The sequence below is a fragment of the Vipera berus genome (genome assembly GCF_964194415.1).
Source record: "Vipera berus genome assembly, chromosome: 3".
NCBI classification, from domain to species: Eukaryota; Metazoa; Chordata; class Lepidosauria; order Squamata; family Viperidae; genus Vipera; species Vipera berus.
In genome coordinates this window covers 62894626-62911989 of record NC_138204.1, presented here as the reverse complement: position 1 = coordinate 62911989, position 17364 = coordinate 62894626, and the positions used below count along the sequence as shown (strand labels likewise).

At 41.9% G+C, this 17364-nt stretch overlaps 1 protein-coding gene across 3 annotated transcripts in view; it reads left to right on the top strand.

The window, feature by feature from the left end:
- The first annotated feature begins 813 nt into the window (after positions 1 to 813).
- The window catches only part of EPS15 (epidermal growth factor receptor pathway substrate 15), a 71408-nt gene continuing 54857 nt past the window's right edge, over positions 814 to 17364 (top strand). For all 3 annotated transcript variants that reach the window (XM_081323418.1, XM_081323417.1, XM_081323416.1), the window contains exon 1: positions 814 to 963. In XM_081323418.1, the coding sequence (XP_081179544.1) occupies positions 937 to 963 (27 nt within the window). In that variant the 5' untranslated portion in view covers positions 814 to 936. The remainder of the gene's footprint in view (positions 964 to 17364) is intronic.

The following is a 17364-nucleotide window of genomic DNA, read 5'->3' as shown; positions in this document are numbered from 1 at the left end:
TGTCTGGGTGCCCCTGCCACTGGATAATTTCCATTTGTTTTAATGGAGCTCCTCAGGAGGAATTTAGTAATTTGTAGATAAATCTCCTATTTACAGAAATTCACACTCTCCAGAATTCAGAGATTAAAAAGAGGGACATTTGAGGGCATCTAACGCTATTTCTGAGCATCTCTGGGAGCTCTTTTCTCATGTCCATCATTATAAATTGCTTCTGCAGGCCTTCACTTAAAAAAAACAATGCACTGATTTACTTATTCAAGAAGTGTGAAGATTCTGAATTCATTTTTGAATACACATGTATAGCTCTGCACCGTCCTATTACAGAGAAGATCGACAAAGGAATTTCTGCCAGCCACAGCAGAAGCATAATTCACAAATGCTCTAAAAATGGAACTAAGCATCACAGGCCAGTTTGAAATTCTTTTAGTTGTCAGGAACTGGTTTGTATACTTAAAGGAACTATCCTTTCCGTGTTTACTTAAGCTTGAGAACGCCATCGAATACTCCGGGATTTACCCTGAATAAACACGCCTAGACTCTCTCGGGTTATCTTGAGTTCATCCTAACCGGCCCAACGAAAAGCGATTTTCAGTCCACCCGTCCTTCTTAAACCCACGCCACGTATTTACAGTTGTTGCTCTAACTGGAGCCGTTCCGAATAATCCGGGCCGGAGAAACATGTCGTGTCATAAACGTTCTACGGCCGAGTTCAGGGACCGAGCGATGGCTCCGATCCAGACGGACTTTCGGGGGAAATCCGACTCCGGGATTTGTCGCGTAGCGAGTGGGCGGGGCCAGGCCGGGCTAGCTCGGGGAAGTTGCTGAAGTTGGAGAGAGCGAGGGCTGAGCCTGGCAAAGCTTGCTTGGGCGGCCGGGCCTCGCTGGGTGTCTTCGGGGCTTCTCCTTTCGGGTCGGGCGGTGCATGATGGAAGCAGCATGGCGAGTCATTTTTCCATGACCCAGGTAAGGGCTTCCTTATGAGAAAAGGGGGCTGAGGTGTGCGGGCTTAGCTCGGGGAAGGTAGAAGGCAGCCAGGCGCTGAGCTGGCCTCCTCTCGCGAGGAGCAGCGGGGGTCGCGCTTCCAAGCGCTGGCGCAGAATCTCCTTCGCAATGTCGTCGTCGTAGTAGTCGTAGTCCGCTGCTCCGAGCTCTTTCCATCTTGGTGTATCCCCGCCTGGCCGGGCTATAGTCGTAGGGCTTCCGCCCGGCTCCTTCCCGGTTCGCACGTTCTCTTTGCCGCCCGAGCGTTATTGTTTTTGCATCGGGGGCGCGATGTTGCGGCATCTTTTCTCTTTCCCGCTCTCGTTTTTCGTAACTCGCCCTCGTCGTTTCTTTGGTTTTCCTTCATAGTCTCTTCCCCACCTACTTCGTTGTAGTCGGAGAGCCGAGCCGCCCTCTTTGACTATGCCGTGCCTACTACGCCTTGTATGCCGTGTGGACTCGCCTGCCCCCTTTCAGGCCGTCCTCCCCAGCTGCTGAAGTCAACCGACCTTCCAATTCATGCAGCATCAAAGATAGTGCCGGAGAGGGATTCCCTGCAATTCCTAAGCGGGCATTCATTTCTCTCTCCTTTCCAGTGTGGTTACTGCATGGATATGTTACCATATCCTGTGCTCTAATATGGATTGTTTTAAAATGGGCATTTCAAAAGGGTGCGTAGTTTTGGAATCTCTGGGCATTTCCAAGTCCGGTGATTACATTTCTGACACTGGAGATTGCTGGGTTTCCTTCATAGTCATAGTCCATGTGATTGCTTTTTCAGTTTGTGATCTGTTCTTATCGATTCCTTCAGTTTCTTAGGAGAGACATGCTTATTTTAGGCCCATGTATCTCTTTTCCACTTGGGCTTTTGGTATGATTTCTGGTGTTGAAAATTTTATTTTATTTTTTTTATTTTAATTCCATTTATATCCCGCCCTTCTCCGAAGACTCAGGGCGGCTTACAAGCTTAGCAGTAGCCTTCATTCTATGTATATGCCTGCTTATTAGGGCTTTCACACACACCCCAAGCGGCATTATTACAAAGTCAGCTTAATTGCCCCCAACAATCTGGGTCCTCATTTTACCTACCTCGGAAGGATGGAAGGCTGAGTCAACCTTGAGCCTGGTGGGATGCGAACCTGCACTAATTGCAGGCAGCTGGTGTTACTTAAGGAGGCATTAGCCCACAGTTAGATGTATTGCTCAGAAGGCGTCTCATAACAGCAGAGGTATGTTAAATAGTAAATTAAAGGAAGGGGTTCGTAACTGTAGTTGGAGGGCAGTAGCTTATTTTTCAAGGTTTCTGTAACGGCAAGCAAAAACAAACATTGTTTAAATTATTATTCATTATAGTGATTCTAGATGCTACTGGGTAATATAGATTTACTGGGAAAATCCCAAATTGTGCTCCTAGTTGAAATTCAAGTACATGAATTCCTACTTCATATGCATAGAAATGAATCATGTACTTCAGAGGGGCTGATATATGAACACTTAACTTTTAGAATGGGAGATGTAAAATCTTAGTTACTATATGAATCTGTAGTTCTTGGAATCTTCAGTATAAATCGGATTTATACTCCATCTTGTTGTGGATTTACGCAAAGAAAGCAGTTTATAACATAAGTTAGATCAAGGGGTCTTCAAACTCAGCCCTATTATGACTCATGGACTTCAACTCCCAGAATTCCTCAGCCAGGCACATTGGCTGAGGAGTTCTGGGAGTTGAAGTCCATGAGTCATAAAAGGGCTGAGTTTGAAGATCCCCGAGTTAAATGTTACGGTCAGTTTATATCAGACATGTCAAACTCATGACATCATGTGATTGTTTTGCCATTGCCATGGGGTGGGCGTGGCTTCCACATGATGTGTCTGGCCCACGGACCGGCAGTTTGACACCCCTGGTTTATATCAAACACTGCTCCACAGTGTTTATCATAAGATGCTAGCACATGGAGCCATCAAATGAAATTTAAAACTGCTATTCTAACTTGAGAGCCAGTTGGGTATAGTACAGGGGTTTCCAAATATGGCAACTTTAAGATTTGTGGACTTCAACTCCCAGAATTTCCATGGCTGGCTGAAGAATTCTGGGAGTTGAAATCATAAGTCTTAAAGTTGCCATGTTTGGAGACCCATGGCATAGTGGCATAGCTAAAAACTGGGAAATTGTGGTTCTAGTCTGTCCTTACGCCCAAAGCCAGCTGGGTGATTTGGGGTTTGTCACTTTCTCTTAGCCCTAGGAAGGAGACAATAGCAAACCACTTCTGAAAAACTTTGCCGAGAAAACTGTAGGGACTTGCCCAGTTTGAACTGAAGCAAAAAACTTCTATATTTGTTTATAAGAAAACTGCACAGATGCTGTCAACAGGAGTTGATTTTTAACTGAAAGGAGTTTTTACCATGTCGATGATGTGGGAAAGAAATTAGAGAATGGATATATGAACAAATGTGAGACTAGTATAAAGCAGCAAATACATTAGTGCTGTTATATGGGCTTCCATCTTATATCTCTCCCACCACCCTCCAGCATGTTTAGCAGCTTTGTTGTTGTTGTTGTTAGCTGCGAAGTTGTGTCCGACCCATCGCGACCCTATGGATAACATTCCTCCAGGCCTTCCTGTCCTCTACCGTGTTCTGGAGTCCATTTAAGCTCACGCCTACTGCTTCAATGACTCCATCCAGCCACCTCATTCTCTGTCGTCCCTTTCTTCTATTGCCCTCAATCTTTCCCAGCATTAGGCTCTTCTCCAGTGAGTCCTTCCTTCTCATTAGGTGGCCAAAGTATTTGAGTTTTAGCTTCAGGATCTGGCCTTCTAAAGAGCAGTCAGGGTTGATCTCCTCTAGGACTGACCAGTTTGATTGCCTTGCAGTCCAAGGGACTCGCAGGAGTCTTCTTCAGCACCATAGCTCAAAGGCTTCAATTCTTTGGCGCTCAGCCTTTCTTATGGTCCAGCTTTCACTGCCATACATTGCAACTGGGAAGACCATAGCCTTGACTATACGCACTTTTGTTGACAGGGTGATGTCTCTGCTTTTTAGTGTGCTGTCTAGATTTGCCATGGCTTTCCTCCCCAGGAGCAAGCGTCTTTTAATTTCTTGGCTACAGTCCCCATCTGCAGTGATCTTGGAGGCCAGGAAAGTAAAATCTGTCACTACCTCCATTTCTTCCCCATCTATTTGCCAGGAATTGAGAGGGCCGGATGCCATGAACTTGGTTTTCTTAATGTTAAGTTTCAACCCAAGTTTTGCAGTCTCCTCCTTCACTCGCAACAAGAGGCTCTTTAGTTCTTCTTCACTTTCTGCCATTAGAATGGTATCATTTGCATATCTTAGGTTGTTGATATTTCTTCCAGCAATCTTAATTCCAACTTTTGATTCATCTAGCCCTGCCTTTCTCATGATGTGCTCTACATATAAGTTAAATAGGCAGGGCGACAGTATACAGCCTTGCCGGACTCCTTTCCCAATTTTGAACCAATCAGTGTTTCCGTATTCAGTTCTCACTGTTGCTTCTTGGCCCACATATAGGTTTCTCAAGAGACAAATAAGATGGTCTGATACACCCATCTCTTTAAGAACTTGCCACAGTTTGTTATGATCCACACAATCAAAGGCTTTATCATAGTCAATGAAGCAGAAGTTGATGTTTTTCTGGAACTCTCTAGCTTTCTCCATGATCCAGCGTATGTTGGCAATTTGATCTCTAGTTCCTCTGCCTCTTCAAAATCCTGCCTGTACTTCTGGTAGTTCTCGATCCACATACTGCTGGAGTCTAGCTTGTAGGATTTTAAGCATAACTTTACTAGCATGAGAAATGAGTGCAATGGTGCGATAGTTTGAACATTCTTTGGCACTGCCTTTCTTTGGAATTGGAATGTAAACTGATCTTTTCCAATCTTGTGGCCACTGTTGAGTTTTCCAAATTTGCTGGCAAATTGAGTGTAGCACTTTTACTGCATCTTCTTTTAAGATTTTGAATAGCTCAGCTGGAATTAGCAGGTTATATAAGTTTAAATGTGATATGAAGACCTAAAACAGCCACTATTGTCAGTTCTCAATAAGTGGAATTTAAAACAACTGCAACTCACTAATTTTTGGTTAAGTGAACTTTGGTTTACAGAAGTAGCCTAACTTCCTTGGTTTGTACAAAATGCAGAACCAAAAACTTAAGCATACAGAGTCACAACTAGTCAAGTACCCATTTATCTAACATATTGCATATATTTGATATAATTCTGCTTTGAAAGTGAAAAAATATTTTGCACTAATTATAAGTGGAAAATCTCAGAACTCTGTAAACTATTTTTCTCTTCAGAGCAGAAAGTCTTAGGGAAATAGAATGTGAATTGAAATAGTATTTGGTAAAAAGACTGATAAAGCTGTGCAACTGAGCTAGGGTATACTAATAGTTTAATACAACTGAAATAGCTGTGTGCTTAAAACTTAGAATATTATGTGTGAATATGACTCACAATTTAGGAACTTTATTTTCTTTCGAAAACCAGTTTGCTTCTACTATAGCCAAATATCACCTAGGGTCACCGCATCCATTTAGCTTCAGGTCAGAGAATTTATGTCCAAGCAGCGTTTGTTAAACTTGGCTGTTTATATTGACCTCTGTGTATTATTTCTTTTCACAGTACCCTTTTTACAATATTGTGATGTGTGATCTATATTACACTCATTTGTTAAGCCCTGACATGCAAAAATATAAATGTTTTTAATTGAACTGGGAAAATTCCCTTGAAGGGAAAATTGTAGTTGTGAAAATCGCAGGATGTCAAGAATTGTTAGATTATTTTGTTTTCCAGTTTTGATGACATACTTAATGTGAAATGCTCAAGCTTGATATATGTTTTAGCATTACACAATATGTTTCTTCTTTTACTATATTACAGTGATGCAAAACTAAAATAATAGAAAAACAAGGTTTTTCTAAGATTCTAGCAAATATTTTAACTATATAAAAATCTTCTGAATTTTATACTTCAATTTTGTAATTATCCATTCAAGCAAGTGAAGCATCTGTGTATTAGAAGAGGAAAAAATCAGGTATGACAGCATTATACATTGTCTAAAGCAGGGGTGTCAAACTCGCAATGTCATGTGACGTGTCGCAACGTATCATGACTTTTTTTCCATTGCTGGAAATGGGGTGGACACAGTTTTGGCATGACGCATCCAGCCCGCAGGCCAGCAGTTTAACACCCCTGCTCTAAAGACTTGGAAATCAGTTTCAAAATTAGACACTCTAGAAACTCTTTCTGTCATCAGTTAAATATTACTGGTGGTTGTATTTTCAGAGCAATATATTCAATGATGATTCAGAATTAGAGTATATACAATCTACTCTTAGGCTTCCTTGAAGTATCAAAAAAGGAATGTTGCAGAGGGCTGTCGCCTGAAACTCTTAGTTACCCAAATTGCAAATGACATTAATTTAATTCTTACCTGTAATTCTGCTGGGAGCATGATAAGTCATCACTCTTCAGTAATGGATTATTAAAAATGATTTACATAAATAAACTATGTAAGAGCAGAATTATTACTGCAGGTAAAAGGCTATAACATTTTAATGTATTTTTAGCAATCATTTCTGTGTTTCTGAAGAAATTGAAATAAATGACCATCAGCTACAATCTTTCTAAAGATAAAAACTTTTTGTTTCATTTGATCACATCCTAACTTAATTTGCAATCCAGTGTTTTATAAATTTGATTGTTATATTGAATATTAATAACACAAATTATGTAACTTCAAATAATTTTACTACAGGGATATGTTTTAGGAGAGGGGATATTGTTGTTAGCAAAAAGCTAAAATAAAATCTGAAAAAGCTTGAGAAGAGTAAATAAAAATTAAAATATTAAGGGGGGGGGAAAGAAGAGAAGGTGCTTGCCTCAGTTTTGAGATTTTGGCCCCTGATATGCTGCTCAAAACCTGGTGTGGCTCTTGAGCTACCAGAAATTAGCTTACATTTGAGGTAAAAAACTGTTTGGCATCAGTGACATTTTGGAGCAAACAAATTGTGTTAGTGTAGCAAAAACCAGTTGTTCAGACAAATAACATGCACATAACTGATGAGAGGTGTATGTATGGAATTCACTGCATGGGAGAGGTAACTACAGGCAAGTTACACCACTGTTGCAAGCATTTAATTACCGTATATACTTGAGTATAAGCCGACTCGAGTATAAGCCGAGACCCCTAATTTTACCCCCCAAAACTGGAAAAATTATTGACTCGAGTATAAGTCGAGGCTGGGAAATGCAGCAGCTGGAGGCTGGATCCCCCGAAAGACGTCTCTGCTGAGATGAGAGAACGGGGTGGCAAGCTGCCAAGAGAATGGGGCGGTGGAGTGCTCCGCCGAGAGAATGGGGCGGCTTGCTGTTCTCTCGGTGCAGCACGGCAGAGGCAGAGGATCTCGCGAAAGAAGTCTCCGCTGAGCGAGAGAATGAGGCGTCTCAGCACCCATTTTCTCGGCGAAGACTTCTTTCGGGGGATGCAGCTTCTGCCGCCCCTTTCTCTCAGCTGCCCAGTGGAACAGCTTGCCACCAGAAATCAAGAGTGCTCCATCACTGGAGGTTTTTAAGAAGAGACTGGACATTCACCTGTCTGAGATGGTATCGGTCAGTGGTGGCGAAACTTTTAGAGACCGAGTGCCCAAACCGCAAGCCAAAACCCACTTGTTTATCACAAAGTGCCAAGGCAGCATCGGCATTCTGGTGCCCTCGGGGGAGGGGACAGGGAGGCGCCTCTGAGTGCCGCCTCTGGCACGAAAAAAAAGGGGGAGCAAAAAATGGGCCACCGTACCGCAAGGCACAAAAACGCCAACCGCCGCGCCGCAGGGTGCAGATACAAGGCACCGCACCACGTGAGAACGGGGCTGGGCTAGTGAGTATCACGCAGGCACTAGCCCCGCCCCCTTTGCAGCATGTGCCTGCTCGTGGCCCCGTGCGCGCATGCACGCATGTAAAATGCTTCCCCCTCCCTTTTCTTCCAGTCCACCAACCGACAAGGACCTGCTGCTGGCAGCGGTGGTGGCGCACGTGCCAACAGAGAGGGCTCTGAGTGCCACCTCTGGCAGGCGTGCCATAGGTTCACCACCACTGGTATAGGTCGTCCTGCTTGAGCAAGGGGCTGGACTAGAAGACCTCCAAGGTCCCTTCCAGCTCTATTCTATTCTATTCTATTCTATTCTATTCTATTCTATTCTATTCTATTCTATTCTATTCTATTCTATTCTATTCTATTCACTTTCTATATTTCTATTTTATTCTATTCTATTCTATTCTATTCACTTTCTATATTTCTATTCTATTCTATTCTATTCCATTCTATTCTATTCTATTCACTTTCTATATTTCTATTCTATTCTGTTCTGTTCTGTTCTGTTCTACGTTCTGTTCCATTCCATTCCATATTTTCTATTCCATTCTGTTCCACTGTCAGAGCCCATCGGAGGCAACCCAGTCAGCCCAAACAGGAGTTACACTAAGGCTACGCAGCCTCTCCTCTCAACCTGAACCCCTCCTTACCTTTCCTTTTATCTGCATCCTATTTTTAACTGCCGGCTCTGCCCTGCCCTATTTTGTCCTTGAGCACTCGTGAGCTCATCAAGAACAGAAGGTAACCGTGGGGGGAAAGGCAGGGCAAGATCTGCAAGATCCCCATTTGCATTTGACTTTGCCATCCCATCTGGTTCGAGATAACACACCACAGAGAGAGAGAGAGAGAGAGAGAGAGAGAGAGAGAGAGAGAGAGAGAGAGAGAGAGAGAGAGAGAGAGAGAGAGAGACACGCACACCTCAGCAAAAAAGAAAGAAAGAAAAAGAAGTAGTAGAAGAGGCAGAGAGCCCCTGTGGGTAGGAGTGAGGATGGGGAGAAACAGCAAGAAGACCGGGTGGGGTGGGGTGGGTTAATCACTAAACCTTCCAGTGTTTAACCAAAGCAGCTTTTGCATTTGTCAAGCTCTGCTAGCAGGGCACTGGACGGGCCTGGCGGAGCTGCTGAAGGTGAACGGGAGAAGGTGAGTCTTCGCCGAGAAAATCTCAGCGCCCATTTTCTCGGCGAAGACTTCTTTCGGGGGATGCAGCTTCTGCCGCCCCTTTCTCTCAGCTGCCCAGCCCGAGAGAAGGGGGTGACAGAGGCTGGATCCCCCGAAACAAGTCTCCGCTGAGACGAGAGAACGAGGCGTTGGAGCGCTCCGCGAAGTATGGGGCGGGGAAGCTTGCCGCCCATTCTCTCAGCGACAAAGACTTCTTTCGGGGGATCCAGCCTCTGTCGCCCCCTTCTCTCAGCTGCCCGGGCAGCTGAGAGAAAGGGGCGGCGGCAGAAGCTGCATCCTCCGAAAGAAGTCTTCGCTGAGAAAATCTCAGCGCCCATTTTCTCGGCGAAGACTTCTTTCGGGGGATGCAGCTTCTGCCGCCCCTTTCTCTCAGCTGCCCAGCTGAGAGAAGGGGGTGACAGAGGCTGGATCCCCCGAAACAAGTCTCCGCTGAGACGAGAGAACGAGGCGTTGGAGCGCTCCGCGAAGTATGGGGCGGGGAAGCTTGCCGCCCATTCTCTCAGCGACGAAGACTTCTTTCGGGGGATCCAGCCTCTGTCGCCCCCTTCTCTCAGCTGCCCAGCTGAGAGAAGGGGGTGACAGAGGCTGGATCCCCCGAAACAAGTCTCCGCTGAGACGAGAGAACGAGACGTTGGAGCGCTCCGCGAAGTATGGGGCGGGGAAGCTTGCCGCCCATTCTCTCAGCGACGAAGACTTCTTTCGGGGGATGCAGCTTCTGCCGCCCCTTTCTCTCAGCTGCCCAGCTGAGAGAAGGGGGTGACAGAGGCTGCATCCCCCGAAAGAAGTCTTCGCCGAGAAAATGGGTGGCAAGCTTCCACCGCCCCATTCTCTCAGCGGAGGCTTGCAGAGGTGGCGGCGGAGCTGCGCGCGCAGCTCTCCAAACTGCCGCAGCCCGTTTGGAGAGCTGCTGCCTTCGTCCATGTTTGATGAAAGCAGCAGCTCTCCAAACTGGGGGGTGGAAGTTCTTTTTTTTGTTGTTCACTGGAGTATAAGCCGAAGTGGATTTTTCAGCCCAAAAAGTGGGCTGAAAAATTCGGCTTATACTCAAGTATATACGGTACTTGCCAATAGGCTTCCAAGGGCCATGCAAAGTGCTAATTTCAACTTGTAAAGCTTTACATCCATTGGTTTCTAGATACTTTCAAGACTGACTTCTCACCTGTCTCTGGTGGCCAGGTTAGTCAGACCAGAGGTCCCCAACCTTTTGGGCACCAGGGACTGGTGCCATGGAGAAAGATTTTTCCATGGACCAGAGGGGGTATGGTTTTGAATACTGCCTGCATCCTGAGGATGGAGCTTTGCTTGTTTGTGCAGCCTGCTTGTTGCCATGCTGTGGACCAGTGCTGGTTCACAGACCTGGGGTTGGGGACCCCTGTGTTAGACTACTCCAGGGTTATGAGGTGAGAAGTATAGGATCCCAAAGGCAATATTTTTCTTTAATAGGCCCCCACCATATGGAACAGGTTTAAGTTATAGTTATGCTCCTTTTATTTAGGAAACCTTGAAAATGGCTCTTTTGCTAGATATTTGGAGCCTAATACTTTAGTTGTGTAGCACTGTGAGTTTCTGTTATGTTGCCTGTTTTTAATTATAGTACTCTGCTTACTTCATTGTGTTGATTTTATGAGGTAAACTTCTAAGAGTTGCTTGAAGCTGCTGGCTTACAAAAGGATACAGGCATGCTTTCTGAGGTACATTATATATCAAAACTTTATGCAGAAAGTTCTTGCAAAGGAAGATCAACTTTGCTAACACTTTTATATAGTTTTAGAAAAATTGTAACAAAATAAGGACTGAATGACCTAGATCTTGTACACTGGTGTTTTAAAAAGAAAGAATTATTGAACTACTTTGTGGTAGCAGAGATCCTAATTTGCTGAATCAGCTTTTTTGAAGTTGCATTAGCTAGCCTAAAATTTCCCTCCTCATTTTCCCTTCCTTTTGGGTATTTTTTTTCCTAATAAACTTCATAGCAGACTTCCTCACTGGATGGTAAGTCATTTTAATACCCAGATCTTTATCACTTTCCAGTTTTAATTTCATAATTCCTGAAAGTACTCTCAATGTAAAAACATGACAAAACTGTTACTGTTTTGGTTGACCTAATGCATTATCTGCAAAAAGCCCTAGTTAAAGTGACTATACCACATATAAAAAAATATAGTCTACTTTAAAATTGCTTCAATTTAAGTTATAATCAGTAGGATAATTTCAGTCATAAGTTTGCATAACTTTTTTTTACTGTATTCAGTATTTAATTCCCGTTATAAGTGATTATAATAGTGGCTGACAGCAAGAACATGAAAATATAATTTGTAAAAACAGCAAAGACATAATTAAGTCACAAATAGGAGACATACTACAATCATAACTATGAGGAGGTATAGTAAATCTGTGGAACCAACAGATTTATGAAAAACTAGCAGGTTCAAGAAATTTACCTTGACAGAAGTGCCACAGGGAAGCACTGGTAATGTTCTTCCCATAAACCAGAACAAAGGCATTAGAAAAGCTATAGTAGAAGCATGATCTATATTCAAACTATATCATAGTTTATTTTTTAAAAAAGTTAGGTGGCTTGGAAAGCAATAATTATTGGTTGCACAGCCAGATGTTTTAGACTGTATTTGGCATTTTTATCCAACAATTGAGTCCTTCCCAAGGACCGGAGATGGGCAAATATTGTTTTTTAATAATATCAAAGGTACTGTTTTAGGATGTAGACTGTTCCAAGTAAAGCTGCCTTTTACAATTGACTAATGTTCAAATGGTGGTCAACATGTCTTGGAATTGCACCCAAGGCACCTATTACTAATGGTATATCTTTGTGTTTTTTGGCCACAGTTATTGTACCTCTGTTCGCAGGTCTTTATGGTTAAATCTGTCTATATGTTGTGAAATTAAAAGAATTTTTGTCATGCCTTTTGATTGCCAGTAACTCACTACCCTTCCTGGATATCTTGATCAGCAGAGACCACAGTGGCAAACTAAAAACACAAGTCTACAGAAAAACCACCCATGCTAACCAGATGCTCCACTACCAAAGCAACAACCCAATCTCCCACAAGAGAATCTGTATAAGGACTTTATTTAAAAGAGCCCAAACTCACTGCAGCAACCCAGATCAGCAGAAAAAGGAAATGGAGCATCTATACAACACATTCCAACTATATGGATACCCATGCAACTTCATCAAAAAGTCCCTCACCACTCAACCCAATACAGCACAACCAACACAAACCCTAAAAAGAATTACACTGCCATACATCAAAAATATCTCAGAAACTGCAAATAGATTACTGCAACTACATGGAATCAGTGTAGCACAGGGGTGTCAAGCGGGTGGCCTGCAGGCTGGTTGCATCATGCGGAGGCCACGCCCACCCCAGCTCCCGCAAAGTGAAAAAAGTCATGATACATTGTGACACTTCGCATGGCAAGTTTGACACCCGTGGTGTAGCACATAAGCCAACTGAAGTCCTTCAAAACATCCTAAGTAAACCTAAAGACCCAGCAACCCCAGAAGTAAAAACAGGAGTTCATCTATAACATACAATGTAAGAACTGCAACAACCATTATGAGGACCAACAGGCAGAAGACTAGCAGAACTCATCCATGAACACTAACTGGCAGTCAAAAGGCATGACAAAAATTGTTTAATTTTACAACATATAGACATATTTAACCACTGCTTTGGTAGTGGAGCACCTGGTTAGTGTGGGTGGTTTTTCTGTAGACTTGCGTTTCTAGTTTGCCACTGTGGTCTCTGCTGATCAGGATGTCTAGGAAGGGTAGAGCGTTACTGGCAGTCAAAAGGCATGATGAAAATTATTTAATTTCACAACATATAGACAGATTTAACAGATTTAACCCTAATTTCAATTGGGAAAATGTGACAATCCTAGAGCCGGCCAAATCCAAAAGTGTCGGGGAATTTCTAGAAACCTGGCTCTCTGACAAATCAGCCATCAATAGGCACATACACATTTAGCAACATCTATAGATTATACAAAAGAGACAATCTACCAGCCCCAAAGAGAAGGAAGACTCCAGTACCTCTCCACCAGTAATCAGCACTCAGCTCAGCATAGATTAACTCTAAGGTCACCTTCAGACCAACAATCAAGTAAGCAACACCCCAATCAAGAAACTGCCACAGAACCATTAGTAAACAGCCCAACCAAAGAATCCCTAAGACCACCTCCAGCCACCCCGACAGGCAAGACACTAGAATATAAACAGACAGCAAACAGCACTGTGTACCAGATGTTACCTAGTTAGGGTAATGAAACATCTGCAAGAAAACAGGCAAGCTCAGAGAGCATCAAGAACCTCTGTAAAGTTATTTTCCACCACTTTATAACTTTGAATGGATGTTAAACAAGGCAGTTGTTATCGACAGCTACCTGTACATTTTCTAGCCTTTAGGGCCTGATTAGGAGAAGTTCTAAGCAAACATTTTTTATTATTTTTTTAAAAAACAACATTTTTGAGTGTAAAGTTTGAAAAGAGAAGTGTAGTCCAAGGCATATAATTCAAATAGACAGGAATGTGTTAGTTTTTCTGAAGTCTTATTCTTTATATATCTGCTGACTAAAGATGTTTGGGATGTTAAAATGAATGTTAAAATACAGGATGTGAAAGAGCATACCGTATGTTTCCTATGCTACAATAGCTTTAAATTTTTGTTTGAAAATGATGACTTTGCAATAATTGGCCTTAGATGTGACAATATTAATTACTGTATTAAGAGTAGAGAAGGAGAAACAAAAGGTAAATTTCATGCTTTGAATCACTAGGAAAAGAATTGAAAGTAGAACTGCTGATACAAAATGTCCGTATGCAAATTTGTGATGAGTTTATATTTGTTGTATATAGCTCTGACCACTGCATCTTAAAAAGGATATTATACCACTAGAAAATAGTGGAAAGAAGAAGCAACTAGAATGATTGGATGTCTGAGCAACTCCTCTGTGGGGTTAGACTACAGTCATTGCGGGTTTGGGATTGGAATGAAGATGGATAAGGGAGACAGTGACTGAGGTGTAAGCAACCACACAGGACATACTTTACTTTGAGACAGGGAAGTTTTGACTCTACATAGTATTAGAATTCAAGGTCATCTACTAAAACTAAATGCAGAGAGAGAATGACCTCCATAAATAAATACTTTTTCACACATTATATAATTAAACTTTGTAATGTGTTATGATTGGTCTTGAAGGAAGATTTTAAAATTTCCTGCAGAATCAGACCATTAATTATTATTAATTGTGCATGTGTTTGTATGTGTATTTTTTAAGAATTTTGGTTATAATAGTAACATGTAATACAAACTAAACATAAGAGAATAGAAAGGAGTAAAAACTGCAAGGAAAAAGGGAGAGAAAAGTAAGAATGTAATAAAGAAAAGAAAAAGAAATATACAGGCAGTCCTTAACTTACGACTGGTCACTTAATGACTGTTTGAAGTTACAATGGATTCAAATAAAGTTACTTAGGACCTATCTTCGAAGTTAAGACTGCTGTACCATCCCTCCAGTTACATGATCACATTTAGGGCATTGGCAAGTGGCTTGCATCCTATGGTCATATTTTATGACAATTTTGCCATTTTCTGGTAAAACCCAGCAAAAATGCCTGTTGGATAAAATGGGTTTGCAGTTACAACCGTGTGGTTCACTTATCCATCATAAAAATGGTCATAAAATCAAGTTTGGTCAAATGGTGCCTTGATTTATGACTGCAACAACTTATAACCAAAATTCCAGTCCCAATTGTGATAGTAAGTTAAAGATTACCTATATAAAGAAGTGACTTCCAACTTTTATGACAAGTATAAACAAATTTAGTGACCCTTTACCCCCTCTGAAATTACAAATATGTATTTCTTCATTCCATGTTCCATCTCTTATTCATAAACATCATCTTTTCAGGCCTGGTGTCATCACAAAATCCATAAAGAGTTGCCAGAAGTAAAAACATTTTATTTTAATTTTGATCAAATAAACCAACTTTATATTCCTTTCCCTTACTTCTAACAGTCCTGATCTTTAGTTCATTCAGATGTCATAGGATTTGATTTCTCTTCATCACGTCTTTGTCCCATCACACAGACTTCTTCAAGGCTTTAAAACAAGCCTCTTTTGTAAATCCAGTGGGGGAAAAATAACTAGGTCATTCTCTTGGTTTGTCATATGTCATATGTACATGTCATTTCTTCAGTAACCTTCCTCAGAAGTCGTCTAATGATTGCTACTATTGATGTTTGTTTACTACTCTTATCCCAGTTATATTTAGCATGACTACCGTACATTGGAGTCATCCTGGATTGACGGGGAATATAAGCCATAGCAAACAAATTATTTGTAAAAATAATAAAGGGATACAAATAAAATACTGTTGCTGGGAAATGACAGAGGAAAGGGTTATTTTCTTTCCATCTAAACTTGTGGTCTTATCAGGTACATCCACTTGGTCATTGCATAATGTGGAATGCTGGCCTAAATAAATAATTAAATCTTATTTCCTGTTTTAGTAGGGGTCTTCTAATGCCCCATTAAAGCCTAGAACTATAACTTGTCACTCTTGTTTGCCCCTTTGAATTTATTGATTTAAATTAAATTGAAATTTTGAAGTATTTGAGCTAATAAACAGTTTCACATACTTACAGTGCCTAATGATGAAATACAGATTCTCAAAACGAAGTTCCAAGCAATTTTAGAGATAATATTTCAGGGAAGAAGAATTTCTATTTTTGTTATAAGGTTGTAGAAAAGGATTGGGCAAACTTTTGGCCACAGGGACCACCACCATCCTATTTTATTTTTTTTGTAGGAGAGGAAATGCCATTGTAGAAAATTGTAACATTATAACATAGATAGGAGTGGGCAGTTGTTTTGAGCCTAAAGAAACTATGATTTTACTGCTTGTTTTCCTCATGATATGCCACCCTCAAAATGTAAATGTTGAGATTTATGAATAACAACCTCCTCAAGATGGAGTCTGTGTAAATTTTGTAATATTTCAAATTTTTATTTATCAAAATATAAAATGTTAGTTGCGAAGTCATGTCCGACCCATCGCGACCCCATGGACAACGTTCCTCCAGGCCTTCCTGTCCTCTACCATCTTCTGGAGTCCATTTAAGCTCACGCCTACTGCTTCAGTGGCTCCATCCAGCCACCTCATTCTCTGTTGTCCCCTTCTTCTATTGCCCTCAATCTTTCCCAGCATTAGACTCTTCTCCAGTGAGTCCTTCCTTCTCATTAGGTGGCCAAAGTATTTGAGTTTCAACTTCAGGATCTGACCTTCTAAAGAGCAGTCAGGGTTGATCTCCTCTAGGAGATCTCCTTGATTGCCTTGCAGTCCAAGGGACTCGCAGGAGTCTTCTCCAGCACCATAGTTCGAAAGCTTCAATTCTTTGGCACTCAGCCTTTCTTATGGTCCAACTTTCACAGCCATACATTGCAACTGGGAAGACCATAGCCTTGACTATACGCACTTTTGTTGGCAGGGTGATGTCTCTGCTTTTTAGTGTGCTGTCTAGATTTACCATGGCTTTCCTCCCCAGGAGCAAGCATCTTTTAATTTCTTGGCTGCAGTCCCCATCTGCGGTGATCTTGGAGCCCAGGAAAATAAAATCTGTTACTACCTCCATTTCTTCCCCATCTATTTGCCAGGAATTGAAAGGGCCGGATGCCATGATCTTGGTTTTCTTAATGTTTTGTTTCAACCCAACTTTTGCACTCTCCTTCTTCACCCGCAACAAGAGGCTCTTTAGTTCCTCTTCACTTTCTGCCATTAGAGTGGTATCATCTACATATCTCAGGTTGTTGATATTTCTCCCAGCAATCTTAATTCCAACCTTCGATTCATCTAGCCTTGCCTTTCTCATGATGTGCTCTGCATATAGGTTAAACAGGCAGGGTGACAGTATACAGCCTTGCCGGACTCCTTTCCCAATTTTGAACCAATCAGTGGTTCCGTGTCCAGTTCTCACTGTTTCTCAAGAGAGAAATAAGATGGTCTGGTACTCACATCTCTTTAAGAATTTGCCACAGTTTGTTGTGATCCACACAATCAAATGCTTTAGCATAGTCAATGAAACAGAAGTAGATGTTTTTCTGGAACTCCCTAGCTTTCTCCATGGTCCAGCGTATGTTGGCAATTTGATCTCTAGTTCCTCTGCCTCTTCAAAATCCTGCCTGTACTTCTGGTAGTTCTCGATCCACATACTGCTGGAGTCTAGCTTGTAGGATTTTAAGCATAACTTTACTAGCATGTGAAATGAGTGCAATGGTGCGATAGTT